Source organism: Cladophialophora yegresii, assembly GCF_000585515.1.
Source record: "Cladophialophora yegresii CBS 114405 chromosome Unknown aczIN-supercont1.6, whole genome shotgun sequence".
In the NCBI taxonomy this organism is placed as follows: Eukaryota; Fungi; Ascomycota; class Eurotiomycetes; order Chaetothyriales; family Herpotrichiellaceae; genus Cladophialophora; species Cladophialophora yegresii.
The window spans coordinates 866665-881287 of NW_006913050.1; the positions used below are offsets into that span (position 1 = coordinate 866665).

Here is a 14623-nt window from a genome sequence, read left to right on the forward strand (position 1 = left end):
ATGCACGTGCGACAAGCGAGCAGCTTACAGTCCCCCGTAATTAGAGGCTAGTCCTTTTGTGGTCGTCATCTTGGCGCTCCCGGCTTCTCCAAAACCAAGGCAGGGACAGTAATTCATCGCTGACTGTTCCCATCTGGCCATGTCTGCTGGGACGAATGCCGAGCCATTGGGTGCGTGGAAGTATCGTCGGCCCTCGCCCTTCCCCAGACCCGAGCGCCCTGGCCACCAGTGTCCAAACAATGAGCATTGCGGCGTCCAAGACGACCAACCGATGGCAGGAAGCACCAGAAGAGAAAACAAACAGGACAGCGCCGTTCCCCACGATATGCAAGACAGGGGTCACTTCGTTCCCGTTCCGGTATGGTCGGACTGCCGAACGGTGGGATATGTACCTCAGCTGTCCATATGGGGAGTTCTGGCTTGCCTACACGGTACGAGAACCACACATTGCGAATCTGCCGTGCCATACACGCAAGCTCGACACGCCCGCTCAGTAATCGAGCATAATGGCCAAGGTAGGGTCCTATCGGTACCATCGAACTCGGGTCATGACCGAGGCTGCTTGTCTGCAGTTTCGTACATCTCGACTTCCAGCCGAGGTGTTAGACTAAGTTATCGAGTGCTGCAAAGACAAGAACTAACTCGCTGCTATTCCGTGAGGAGGCCGACAAACCACCCAATCCCGTGGAGTTGCACATGCACCACGCTGTTCTGACTTCCTCCATCGTGGTAACTACTATTAAGAAGCCTTCTCCTCGCTCGGGCACTTGACCCTTCTCTCACGGACGCCGTAGGTACACATCCACACAGAACTGCAGAGAAACTCACAAGATGATTGCGAAACCTGCCACTGAGGCCGGGGAGTACGAAGTCCTCGACCAATACCAGTCTCAACCACGACGGCTCAAAATCATCCACGTCGGCGCCGGCGCCTCGGGACTGTTGCTAGCGTACAAGGCTCAGCGGCAATTGCGCAACTACGAACTCATCTGCTATGAAAAGTAGGTCTCAGACATCGGGCCGACAGGGTCATTATCTTTGGGTGTCTCGCTGGCGATGCTTCGTACCCAGCCAACCCTAACTAACTCCCATCTTTCGCTCTTGGCCAGAAATCCAACTTACGGCGGAACATGGTACGAGAACAAATACCCGGGCTGCGCGTGCGACATTCCCGCCCACGTCTACACGTACACATTCCAGCCCAACACGGAGTGGTCGGGCTTCTACTCCGGCGCGGACGAGATCGAGCAATACTTCCGGCGATTCCACGACCAGCACAACTTGGCGCCATACATCCGGCTGGACTCGGAGGTCGTGAGCGCGACGTGGCTCGAAGATGCCGGTGAATGTCAGTACCGCGTCGATGCGTATGATCTAGCAAAGCGAGTTCAGAACTGACTGACACCGTCCCGAACGACGAACTGCAGGGGAAGTACAAGTCAAGGTCAAGAATGCAGCCAACGAAAACGAAACAACGACAATCACAGACCGGTGCAACGTTTTGATCAACGGCTCCGGCGTCGTGAATAAGTGGAAATGTGAGCCCCGCCCAGCCCAGCCCACACGTCCTCCAGTATCACATCCAGTACTCAAGGAGTCATTACTTCTGCTGCTCATCATGCAAGACCTGCTGACACCCATCTTTCCCTACCGTCAGGGCCCGCCATCGAAGGCATCTCCTCATACAAGGGCACCCTCGCGCACAGTGCGAAATGGGACACCTCGATCGACTGGCAAGGCAAGAAAGTGGCCGTGCTAGGCACGGGCTCGAGCTCCATCCAAATGGTGCCCCATCTAGCCAAAGGCAAGCCGTTAAACACGCTCTTTTTGCCTTGACTTTCAAAGATTCTGACTGAGCGCTGTTGCTGACAGGCTCCCAATCCCTCACCGTCTTCGCCCGCAACATGACGTACATTGCGCCCCAGATCGCGACCGACGCCCAGCAAGTCGACCCGAACGGCCAACCCCCCGCCGCGGCGGGCAAGCACCACTACATCGAGGCCGAGAAGGCGCGGTTCCGCACGGACCGGCAATTCCACCTGCAATACCGCAAAGGACTGGAATCGGCGCTCACGGCGGCGTTTCCCCTGTTTCTCAGAGGAACCAAGCAGAACGTGCAGGCAAAGGAGATGATGCAGGCGAGCATGCGCGCCAAGCTGGGTCCGGGGCACGACGAGTTGGCGAAGCGCTTCATCCCGGAATGGTCGCCTGGGTGTCGCAGGTTGACGCCGGGCGAGGGATACCTCGAGACGTTGACCCTGGAGCACGTGAGCGTGGTGCATGATGAGATTGTGCGGTTCACCGAGACGGGCCTGGTGACGGCATCTGGGCAGGAGTTCGAGTTCGACATCATCGCGTGTGCTACGGGGTTCAATATCGCGTATACGCCGCACTTTCGGATAACGGGCGTCGAGGGCGCCGTCATGCAGGACGAATGGAAGGAGACGCCAAACATCTATCTGAGTATCGCGGCGCCGAAGTTCCCCAATTACTTTGTCGTGAATGGGCCGACGGGGAATTGGGGCCAAGGGTGTGCGCTTCCTTCGGTGAGTCTCTAGCCAATCCCTATCCATGATCATGGCCCATCGAGCTTTACAACCACGACGACGCTAACCGTCACGGGTGCCAGCACGAGGTCCAACTCGAGTACGCTCTGCAGTGCTGTCGGAAGATGCAAGAAGATGGCATCCGCGCCATGGAACCTCGACAAGACCCGACCACCCAGATCAACGAGCATCTCGATGCCTGGCACAAAAAGTACAGCGTGTGGGCCGAGGAGTGTCGGTCGTGGTACAAGGACAACAAGCCCCACGGCCGAGTGTACATCTGGCCCGGCAGCCTGCTGCATCATATGAAGGCGCTGAAGACGCCACGCTACGAACATTATGACCTGCGGTACCATCATGACAACGTCTGGGCGTTCCTGGGGAACGGAAGGACAGATCTGGAGATGGAGTTCGAAAATGGCAAGCAGGTCGATTTGGCGCCGTATATCCGCGACGAGGATGTGCCTTGGAGTTTGGACCTTCCGGAGAACCTGCCGCTGCGGGAAGAAACAACGAAGGGTACTGCACCGTCGTTGGGACTCTGATGGATACATACTGTAGATTCAAGCCAGGTTGACTCACTCTGCAATTCAACCAAGGGATTTCCGTTATCTTCCGCTTTCCATATTTCAGCAATTTAAGCATTGTCACACAAGCCGATCAGCTCCGTTGACCTGTGGAGCGGTCCGGTGCGACCGGTATAGTAAGATGCACACCTGCGATAGCAGTTCATTGCCACGTCATCAAGAGGTTGAGGAGTAGGCCAGGCGATCTTGTTAGACGACCTGAGGGCGATCCCATGAGCCACTTTGGCACTCGGTTCGTAGAGGTGCGGGTACCTCGCGAACAGACTAGGATCCAGATGGTATTCTTGGATTCCTCGCCCGATCCCGAGTTGATGGTAGACCCGCTGCGCGTATTCCCTGGTGTGCAAGAGCGTGTACAGGTCCGGTGCTGGGAGCTTGACCTCTGGCTTTGGGCCGCAAGCATCACCATCTGCCACTAACTTGGGATTGTTCTGCATGCCCCAGATGATATCATGGATGCTGAAGTGGACTGTTAGAGGTTCTGCGCCGACCACGAACTCGGAGAGATCGGCCTGGACCACATATGCCAGACCGATCTCGCCGCAGATGTCGTCCAGCGCGGGATCCGAAGAGTGGTACTGGATGAGCTTGTCCCTTAGAAAGGCGAAAATACACCAATCGATCACGGGAGGGTGTGGAACAGCAGCTTGTAGCTGCGTGGGCAACAGCGCCGGAGGTATAGCCGCTAGGGTCTCCGGGCTGGGAGAAATGCGCCATGCGGCCACGCGGGTGAGTGTCTCTTTCCCGTTGGTGCAATGGATCCAGGGCTCCATGCCGCGCCACGCGATTTTGACGAACGCCGAGACCAGGCTGGAGACGACCTGGTTGAGGCTGTTCGGTGTCAGTTACCCGTAAGGACTGGACCCGGTCCGACACGTACCTCTGCAAGTCCGTGCGACGTCTCTGGCTCTGGTAGCTGACTGCGCACATCTCATACGCTAGAATGTGTTCTGAGTACTTCGAAGGCGCCATCACTTGGAAGCTTTGGCAAAGCGGCATCATCAATTCTGGAGAAAACCCCTGCACTGGTCCCGTCGTTGCTAACACCGAAAGATCCCGACCAATAGTCACCTGGGCATGATCTTCGCTTGTGTCCTCGCTCGTCGTTATCAATACTGTCTGCTCGACTGAATGCATTGCTGTAAGACATGCCTCGTCCGAGGCAGACATGGAACGGCAGGCTTCCGAGCATACATCCAGGTCGGTTGTACTGTTCTCACTCGAAGAGGCATCCTCGATATTGCCTTGGCTTGAAAGGATGTCGAGGGAGACGTCTGATCTTCTGCTCTGGTTGGATGCGCCCTCGGTATGTTTTTCGGTGGTCGCCTGTCAGCGAGCCTATTAGAAGACCAATAGCAACCGTTGCATTGATGCTATTGAACACAGAATTGTTGCACCTCTGGAGGCAGCAGACATCAGTGTTTGAGAATGCCACTTACGAAGTCATTGTCCCTAGCGTCTGCCATGCTGTCGAGTATCCCTTTGAGCGATGCTTGCAAGCTTCGAAGTTTCTTCTCGGATTGCCATAATAGTTGCCGTAGCCTTTGATTCTCTGCCACGAGGCGAACGTTGCGATCGCTCTCCGAACCAGAGAACAATGCAAGCTGCTGCTTCAGTTCGCTGATTTCGAGGTTCTGACGAGCTCGGAATGCCTGCTGAGACAGCCGATTGCGGAGTTTACTGGATGTCGGCGTATTTAGCATCAGCATCAAAGCAGGTGCTTGGCCGCGTACCGCTTTTCTGCTGCAGCATTGCTTTTCTTGGGTAGGACTGGCACGCAACCTGCTATGTCTCCATGGAAAGACATACTGGTGGCCTTTGGGTCTTTGACGAGAGGTGATATTTCATAGTAGGTTAATTGCCACTGATTTGATTGAAAGCAAGGTGCAAAGAGTTTACCAAAGTCTGGGGGTCCTTCGTGGTCTGGAAGACCCTCTTGTCTCTGGGCTGCAAGCTAGAGCGGGTTTCCTGGGGTATTTTGCGGAGATAGTGACCTGTCGAGTCAGCCAAGAGTCGACCTCGGCTATTCGGGTCGAGCTCGCGAGGTGACTCTGAGCGGGCTGACGGCGACGCAAGGGTTTGTTATGAATAATAAAATATGAGGCTATCATGATCGCGTTATGATGACCGCAACACAGTGCTCCCGCCGACACGTCCGGCTCAAAATGATCAACAGAGCTGCGAGTCGATAGTGACGGGTGAAGTCAGACTGAGGGAAGAACCACGTTGAAACTGAAAGTGATGTGAACTTCACCAAACCGGCAGGTAGGAGCCTGGCACACGCGAAGAACCAAAAGTGCGACGACTCATGCACCAGCCGCTGCGAACGACATTCAACATTCCACCGTCAATGCAGGAGAGCACCTCTGTTCATATATGATTCGGTGCGTCGAGATAGTAATGGTCAATTCCTCTCAGCTCTCTCAGAGGACGAGCCCTGGTTCTCTTGTCTAGTTCTCCTCGAACTTGGGATGACCAGAACGAATTCCGGGCTATGCGCCCTCCTGCAACAGACGAAGAGAAACGTGAGCATCGCTTCAGCTGGCCAGAATTGTCAACAGCAAACAGACCGATGTATCTGGGAGACAGCCAAACCCAGCCTTCGCCGCAGGCTCGGTTTCAGGGCATTGGAAACCGAGCGACAAGTAGCGGCGGGCAAACGGTGAAATGATGGAAATTTCTTGTCGATGAGTGGGTGATGAGAAACACAAGGCGAGCTTAGTAATCCTCAATGGAGGCGGCTCGAGGCCTTCTGTGGCTGAGTCTAGAGTGGCACACGAGTGGCGGACAATGGCGCCAATTGTGGCACCGTCTGTTGCCAATTCGTGCAACTTGTCGCGGTATTCCGCGGGTCACATGCAATACCTGACTCTTCTCCCACCAGCAAAGTTGCGTTCCTTTCCAACCATTTGCCGACACGCCCGTGTCCTTCCCTTGTGCTCCTGCTTATCTATGTGCCATGTGGTGGTGGATGATGGCGCACATTCCATTGTGCATCCATCCTCCCTACTTCTACTACCGTGGAGACTCGCGGTACGACATATGCACCCACAGTATTTCGTACTGGGTACTGACTACTTAGGGGGCAAGTTGAGGCGAAAGCAACGCTGACAATTTTCCTTGCGGGACTGTTAACAAAATGTTAACAGAACGGAGCAAATTCGGAAGGGTTTACGAGGCACGGCGTGTGCGGGTCTCTTATTTCCTCCCTTCATTCATGTTTGAGGCGAGGAGATTGGCCACCGAAGGGAGCAAATAGTGTGTGGTTTTCAACACCGAACAAGGGTAGAAGATTTGGGTTCTGGATACCCAGTATCTCAAGATCGTGGATGGTGGGGAGACTCAGTACGTACTGTGGTAGGTGCCTTCGAACATGCCACCCCACGCAGCGATAGAGCGGTGTCGGTCTGCTCCTGGGCGTCGAGCATCGGAGCCCAACGACGGCCGCTTTGTTTTCACTTAGAGAAGCAAGAACAGCAAACAGTTCGTCATGAAGAGGTACATGAAATGTCGACTGCATAGCATAGCACTTGGGAATCCAAAGTTCAAAGTCGTTTGGAATAAGGACCGAGCACGAGTAGAGGCCCAAATGCGCAAAATTCGGCAACACTCCCGTCAGACTTGCATACCACAGTAGTAGTACTCCCTACTGCCACATGGTTCATCGTCATTTGAACTTTTTTCATCACGGCTCTTCTTGAACTACTCGACCACCAATGCCCATACGGAAGCACGAGGGAGGATTCATGCGGAAAGCAAAAGCGAACATCGATCAGCTACGAGTAACTCGTATACAGTACTCCAAAATCTGACTCGTTCAAAGTTGTGAAAGCATGTCCTGGACTATGTGATCGTGCGAGCACCTTCGCAAACAAAGCCGACACCGGGAGCATTTTGCGAGATTCGCAATGTGGGTAATTAAGCAAAAGAGGCCCACGCAGGTCTTGGTCGGTGTGGGACGCCGAACGAATACGACAATTATCATATACCTACGGAGTACCTGCACGACTCTCGGACATGACGGGCAGAAATCATGAACTGTCGCCCAATTGGCTAGGAGGGCCTCGGAACCAAGAGCGTGTCGTTGATCGGGCACCATGACTCATTATTTCACGCTGTGCTTCGTGAACTCTCGTGCGAAGCCGTGGCAGCATCAAGTTGGGGATCGCATACAGTAACCTTGGTGCCAAACCCACGCAAACCAGCCTTCCTATGTACTCGCGGAGAAGTAAACCGAACCTGTTTGCTGTTTGCTCACAGGAGGCGACGGTCGCCCTGCTTCCAGTTTGCCAAACAGGGCCGAACCGAACAGGCCGCCACGTCGCCCTCGCAAGCAGGTTTTGTTTGTCGGTTGCTTGGGCTGAGTTGGGTGCCTCATGTGTGGCCTTCCACAAGGCCGTGATTCAGGCATCAACACAGCGACATTGCTGGCCTAGCTGCCATCGCTCGCCGACATCATAGTGATGACGACTTTGAGTTTTCCGCCACTAGTCGGCCTACGTCGTATTTGGGGCTCCCTCTTGAAAGGGTGGCCGGCAGACGAAAAGCAAAATGAGTGCAAAGTCTCGCACATACCTATCACTGTAACCCCACGTGACTCGATGAATCGGCGGATGCTTTCACCGCCGGGTGGTCGGAAATTCTCCATCATGACAATTGATGACCGAACGAACTGTGATCATCGTAGCGTGAATCTTCTTCTGTAGCAAAATCGGTATTCGAGGTGTTCGGCTAAGTGTTGATCAAGGCAGTGGGACACGTTCGAATGGCCTCGGAACTGGATAATTGTACCGAGCAGAGAAGAATTGATTGTCGTGAGATCACTGGATCCGTGGCCTTGGCGAAGATGTTTCGGTACGATTACTCCGTGCCTGAACCTCGTACCCCGACGGTCGCCCGGAATTTGGGGTATCGTCGGTGACTCATTACTCTGGAGGCACGGCGGCGACAGTTCACAGAAAAGAAGCACGAGAGGAGCAGGTATTGGTTTCTCAGTGATAGATTAAGCTAATAATACTATTAACAGAGGGTTGAGACCTCTGCAAAGGGCGAAGTGGGAGTCGCACAACAATGACTCGACCATTCTCATTCATAGTCCAATCAGCCGGGTATGGCTGGGGTATCGTAGACCGTAGACCGTAGACCGCATGCAAGTATGTATAAGGCGCTCAATCAAAGTCAAACAAAGATGTCGCTTGCTGTTAAGACCGCTTGCCCCGAGGGGCGACAGAACGTAAGAAGTGGCGAGGACCTGCCCCGGTCGCTGCCTTACTGAGGACCATTCAGGCAGCTCATGCCGCGTCGCACGGTAGTCTGGCGTCTCTTGTTCGTGCTAGGTCGGCGTGGTTTGCTGGAGCTGCTGGCATCCTGGCTCGCAAATCGCACTACTCTTCGTTTTGCGTCGGCGTGCGTTGCTGCCTGGTACTGTGCAGAGGCTGCTTCCTTTTCTTGCAGCTCACGCAACAAGGCGATTTGCTCCTCGGTGGTGAGTTCCTTCTTGGGAGCCAAGGCAGGAATGGTCTCGACGGGGAGGTTGAGGACTTCAGCTGAGCATAGAAGATCGTCATCGGACAGATAAGAGCTTGGTTCCGCGCCGAAGGATGACAAGCAAGAGCGGTAGGGACTCGGCATCCAACTCGAGTTGCTACTGTCGCGCCGCATAGGTACTGATTGTGCCTGGGACGTGGTGGCTGAAGTGTTGCTGTCTGTTCGAGCAAGAGGTTGAGATGATGGCCACGCTGAGGTTGGCGACGCGCTTAAGAGCGCGCTGTACGCAGACATAGGCGCGTGGGATGTGTAGTAGTTTGTGCTGGAAGATGTTGAGTCGCGAGAATCCGATCGCGACATGGCCACCGACACCATGGCGGGGGTGATGTTAGAGCTAGGTGACGAGAAGAACATTGTGATTGTTGAGGAATGAGACGTGCGTGCACGTTGGTGAGTAGACGCGACAGCCAGGTTCAGTTTCGATGTATCGAAAAAATTGGGGCCGGGGGATGTTATTATGATTGTTGTTCTGCCACGTCCGGAGTATAGATTCCCTGTTATGGTGTGTCGGAGTGGCGGCTGTTTGCGGGTGGTGATGCAATCATGAGTGTGCTGAGTCGGCGGCCGAGCGTCGGCAAAACGCGCTCTGTTTCTGGGGTTTAGGAGCAGGTCCGACAACGGTGACTCGGCGTGATGGGGAATCTGATCGGTGGAGGTGCCGCTGCTCCCAGTACGGAGGGTGCTTGTTCCGATGCGTCAGCGGTGATCCCAACGGTCAATATATGTCGCGCCGGCGGTTGTGCTGCGCTGTCTGGGCGGCTGCCTGATGGTGATGGATGCTTGTGAAAGAGTTGTGTGCTTGGAATTTGGAAGGGATGTAGCGATCCTAATGTATCCAAGGCAGGGTGGTAAGAAGCAAATTAAGTATTGCCCCTTCCCCGTGCTTCGTTTGGTTATGGAGAATGGCGAAAACCCGATGGAGCGGATGGAGGTGCTTCGATGCGACCTCGGGCTTGGGCGAAAGTGTTCCCTAGGGACCCTAGCTGGTGTCTGTGCCCGGAAGGTGGGACTGCGAAGGGACGGCAAAAAGTTTGGCACCGCGTCCACTTGTTCCGCGAGCAGGCTAGCGATTTCGCGTCTGAGTGGCTGCACAATGGCTGGTTTCAGACACGACGGAATCGACCTTCCGTTGGTGACAGACGCAGGGGGGTTGATAGAGACGTCGATAGTGGTATCGATAACTGCGAGGGTGAAGCTGATGCGAGGCGAAGGTGATCAAAGTTGACAGCTCGACAGGCAGGCGCGGTTGTGTGTATTTGAGTTGACTCAGAGAAGAGGCAGAGAGTCGACCCAAATGTGTGATTTGTTGTCTGTCGGCCGCAGCGCTGACTACGACGGTGTATGAGTGGTCTGGTTCTGGTGTGTGTCGGTCTACTGACCGCCTCAAATGGGTGGTTATGAGTGCGCTCAGGGTGAATGTGACACCGACTGAAGGCGACGGGGGGACAAATGACAAGTCGGGCTGGAGGCGCAAGCCACGGGGTTTAGACGAGGCGCGAAGACGGGGGGTTTCGAATGGGTAACCGCCAGCGAAACCGCGGATGTGGGTGGACGGGGAGGCTTCGGAGAACTAGAGGGCTGCGAAAAGTGTCTTGGAAGCTGAGCCGCGAGTCGTCCAAAGGATTTAGCGGTGACAGGGAGCAGGGGTGACACGAGAGACGGAGACAGCCTGAGATGGCTTGAGCCGTGCGGGCGCACGGGATGGCGCCTGTCAGAAAGCGATCAGTGCTCCAAGCCCAGAGTGAGCCGAGATCTGTCCCGATGAATTGCCTGAGCGACCCCACGCTGACTCGAGGTGTGATTCCTTTGTGTGAAAGGATCGGCTAAAAGGCCTCGACTGCTCTCGGCTTGACCACTCCCACGCACGGAACGCAGGGTAGAGTCGAGATTTGTGCGGATAGGGTACAAAGAAGATGTACTCCAGATGTACGCGTCAACTAGATTTGCACAGACTTGGGACTCGGGGTGATATCGCCCTCCAATTAAGGAGCAGTGTTGCTAATTGAAGAACTGACTCGCGGCGATGACAGTGACAGCGACGAGGAGACTTTGGCCAACAGTCACGAGTAAGCCGGACTCTTCAGTGTGATTTCACGGCTCTGGGTAACCTTGCGAAGTGCACCGTCTGATACCGAATTAGCCACAAACGAGCAGCAATCATAGCAAGAATCCTCGTTCGGATGGTAATTGACGGCGACATGCCATGACTACGCAAGCAGCCTGCGAATCTTGAGTATGGGCATCAAATCGCATCTCTTACTCCGGACAACTGACAACATTATGATTGCAGACTACCGCGATAGGATTTCTGACAGCTGTCAATCCTGCCAACATCTCGTTTTCGCAACTCGAAATGCCGGTTGTCGTGTACTCGTACGGGTCGTCTCTGCGGCTTGGACGATTGCGCAAACCGCGATCCGTACAGCACCACCAGAACATGGCTCCTTCCGCAGTCACGGCCTTGCAATTCCCTCGGCCCGTCATGTCTCATTATGATTTGACTCTCGTGTCACGGCACCCTGACCACCATCTTGGTGCCGTGTGTGGTTGCATTTTTCTAGAGACTGAGTAAGAAGGCATTAGCATTGCAACATTGTGCGAGCTGGACCATACAAGCGCTCGTTAGCAACGGCCGGAACGGATTACTTCAGCGCAGGGAGCCAAGCGTTGAAATTGCCGCATTGGGAGATTCGCCATGCTTCCGGCAACACTTCAAGGACTCATTTGTCAGGTTGATTATTCTGCCAAAGGAGAAGATGAAATACACAAACGTCATTTGTATAGACATTCCACCCGTTTCTCCTATCTCCCTGATCATTCACTTCTTCTGCCGTCGCTGTTCATCTACGGACTACGAGATTAACCTGCTAGGTGCCCGCCTGCGACCTGTCTAATGACATCACCGCTTAAGGACACAATAGCAAGAGATCCCGGTGGCTTTCGCGATACACACATCTCTGGCCTGAAAACAAGGCAGGCAGGGCAAAGCATGTTTGCATGAGACTCACTTTGGGCTGAGCGGCCCGTCAGCGCAAAGTCGCTGCCCAAACCATCGCGGAATCAAGGCTTAGGGGCTTGGTGAAGCCTAGGCAGCCACTACCGCCACTTGCAACATTGGCTCGTCGGTCGTTTCCGGGCGCCAGATAACGACGCGCCTCTGGGGTTGCCCCGGGCCTGTGTGACTGAGTTCACCGCCCCCAACGTAGAAAGGGCACTTTCCGATGCAATTCGTGGAATGTCAATCAAATGGATGTACTCCGTACATGAATCAAATTGTAATATATTCGATCCGGCATAATAACGAAGGCTCGTCCCTTTCAACCATTTCATCCGTCCTGGGTACGGAGTAAGAGTTGGAACCGAAGAACAGCCACTGAGGGCTGCTTCGTCTGGCCTTCGTGCCTTCCTGTTGTCCCGATATTGAGCCCCGCGCTCGAAGCAGAACAAACCCGAAGTTTTCGCACACACTTCCGTCCGGATAGTTGCGACACGTCCTCGGCGCTAGCACTATCAGGCACAATGTACCTTGCCCGCGAAATTTGCCGGTCGCGATACCGCCACCAGTCTGAATTTTCTTCGGAAGCCACCACTCAGTCTACTGTGTACACTGGATCTCGTCCACAGTACAACACCGGCCCTCCTTTCCCCGTCTTCACAAAGGCGACAGGTCCGAAAAACATTCATACCCTCTTTTTCTTTCTCTTTTGCTCCGCGTGACGGTACATCGCCATTGTCCCACCTCAACCACCACGCAAAATTTCTAGAAGATTTGGTGCATTTCGAAGGTCGCTGCAACAATGGGGAATGCATCCACTTGGCCGCTGGTGCAGGCAACTGTGCCGCCAGGTCAACGGTACTTCGAATCCAGGACAAAGTGGGTGCAGCTGTTTGTACTAGTACCCCGTCCCCAGCAGATCTAGGGCTCTGTCAAAGTTCCCCTACCCTGACTAGCTTTGAGAAGACCCATAAGCCGGGAGGCTAGGGGTGTCACTTAGTGCACCCGCGGGTCCATCAATGAGACCCCACGACCCGTCTCCTCGGGACGCCAGTGCACCTCGCCAAAGTCGTTGTATAGCTCCTTTGAGGCAACATCGATTTCGCTCTTCATCCAATGAATGCCCGGCATCTCAGGTGAAACGTTGCGGTGTTAAGTGAGTGCAGTGTACAGTACTCCGTAGCACAATATGGTTTTGCTGACGGGCTTCCTCGTGAAAGGCTTTGCAACCGAGGTTGGCCGACTGTGTTACCGAACCGTTGATAGAATCTGACTTGCACGACCGAAGACATCGTTCTCCGAAGGCGGCACACGGCAAGTTGGTGGGTTGCGGGCGCTCTTCTATGGTCGAGCATCTCTCCCCTCCAAACCTTAGGGTTTAACCTCAGTCATCTCGGGAGTGCTTCATCGTATCACCCACGAACCCGCCAAGAGCCGTTTACCAGAGTGTGCCCGATGAATTCAGCACCATTTGCAACACCAGCCATTGTCTACCCTGTTGTGGTCCCGAAGGCTTCCAAAGAAGCAGTAAGATTCCAGTAAGTTTCAGACAGTAGGGTTACTACGAAGGACGATTCGTTGCCCCATGGACCTTCACCTCGCACAGGCGCAGCCGAGGTGGTAATCGACGCCAGAGCGCGAGCCCGAAGCACTTGATCGAGTTCTCGTGGTCAAGACAACTGTGCCTCGGCACTAGGCCGCAATCACTTTTGAGGATTAGGCCGGCTCGCCTCGTCCGACCTTGCGCTGAAGATAGCATTCTCCGGATTACACACATGACACGCATGCAGTACTCCGTATGTTTGTCACACATGCAGGGTCCAGCATCTCAGCACTTGTGCAACACAACTGACTCTCAGCCCTGCGCAAGGCGACACAGCAGCTGACATTGGTCCAGCTGAGCCACGTTTGTATGCGAGTCTTCGCATGAGCTGGCACGGCATGTTCCTACGATATACGAATAGTTGTCGTTCTCGGCATTTGCCCGCGCCGTGATTCGGGGCCCCCTCCTCCTCGTCGCTGATACGAGTAGAAGGCTGATGTCCGGATCCGAACAGCCATTTTCCGCACAGTGAGAGCGTCTCCTTCCGACGATGTTGCGAAGCCTCACATTCCATTCCCATGCAGAGTAAGCTAATTCATCTATCCGCGCGCTTGTGCCTTCAGCACTCCGGATTATTCTCTTCGTTTGCGGGGCTGCGTGCCAGATCCCCTGAAACAGATGCACAGAGTGCTTGTGTTGCTGGCTGCTCCACAGAAATAGTGTGGCCATCAAACCATAACATTCCGATGCCTCCCCACACTCATCCAACAAGCAAGGCTTGCAAACTGGGAATCATAATCCGGTGTCGACGCTTGTCTAGCCTCTTCCACTCGTCGGTGAAGAATCTCGGGTCCGAGAATCGCCTTTCTGTTCCCAAGGACGATGGCATCAACCTCCACTGCCGAGGTCTACGACTATGGCAGAGGTTGCCCAGCTCACAGCAGCCCCACGATCAGCGCTCATAGCTATGGCATCTCAGCCCAGCGGAGGATAGACGTCCCAGAACTCCAGGCTACCGCCCTGGCGATGATTTGGAGGTACGAATACTCTGCCAATCCACCGAGTAGGCTGGGGATGGGAGTTCTCCAACCAAGGTCCCACTTTGGGAATAAGTGAAACGCCCGTGAGCATCTTGGAGGTTAGATCGGCAGGCTCGGGGTAAATGGAACCTACAGTAGGTGAATGGTAAGCTATGCACGTGGATACAGCGGGAGTCTTTGTTGATCATCGCTCCACTCAAGAGTTGCGCTCGTGACCGCAATGCAGAGGGGTCTGGGCCTCTACAAGACTACACAGTACGACCCGCTCTCGAGTCCAGGCTTTGTCAATCGAGGCCCAGGCTGGCCCTAGGATCATGTGAAGGTACACAGACGGTACCTCTTTGTTGACGGCACAGTTCTAGACT

At 54.5% G+C, this 14623-nt stretch overlaps 4 protein-coding genes across 4 annotated transcripts; 2 read left to right on the plus strand and 2 right to left on the minus strand.

Moving 5' to 3' along the window:
- Positions 1 to 831: 831 nt before the first annotated feature.
- On the plus strand, positions 832 to 1836 carry A1O7_08324 (uncharacterized protein; the record flags this gene model as incomplete). Its single annotated transcript, XM_007762317.1, has 4 exons — positions 832 to 1001; positions 1110 to 1348; positions 1434 to 1538; positions 1658 to 1836. 4 exons carry the CDS (start codon positions 832 to 834, stop codon positions 1834 to 1836), a joined length of 693 nt encoding a protein of 230 aa, XP_007760507.1.
- A 68-nt stretch (positions 1837 to 1904) lies between these two features.
- On the plus strand, positions 1905 to 3091 carry A1O7_08325 (uncharacterized protein; the record flags this gene model as incomplete). Its single annotated transcript, XM_007762318.1, has 2 exons — positions 1905 to 2546; positions 2630 to 3091. The coding sequence occupies 2 exons, from the start codon at positions 1905 to 1907 to the stop codon at positions 3089 to 3091; spliced, it is 1104 nt and encodes a 367-aa protein (XP_007760508.1).
- A 92-nt stretch (positions 3092 to 3183) lies between these two features.
- On the minus strand, positions 3184 to 4105 carry A1O7_08326 (uncharacterized protein; the record flags this gene model as incomplete). Its single annotated transcript, XM_007762319.1, has 2 exons — positions 3184 to 3964; positions 4014 to 4105. 2 exons carry the CDS (start codon positions 4103 to 4105, stop codon positions 3184 to 3186), a joined length of 873 nt encoding a protein of 290 aa, XP_007760509.1.
- Positions 4106 to 8401: 4296 nt separating this feature from the next.
- Positions 8402 to 8995, minus strand: A1O7_08327 (uncharacterized protein; the record flags this gene model as incomplete). The annotated part of the gene is made up of 1 exon (XM_007762320.1): positions 8402 to 8995. One exon carries the CDS (start codon positions 8993 to 8995, stop codon positions 8402 to 8404), a length of 594 nt encoding a protein of 197 aa, XP_007760510.1.
- Positions 8996 to 14623: the final 5628 nt, after the last annotated feature.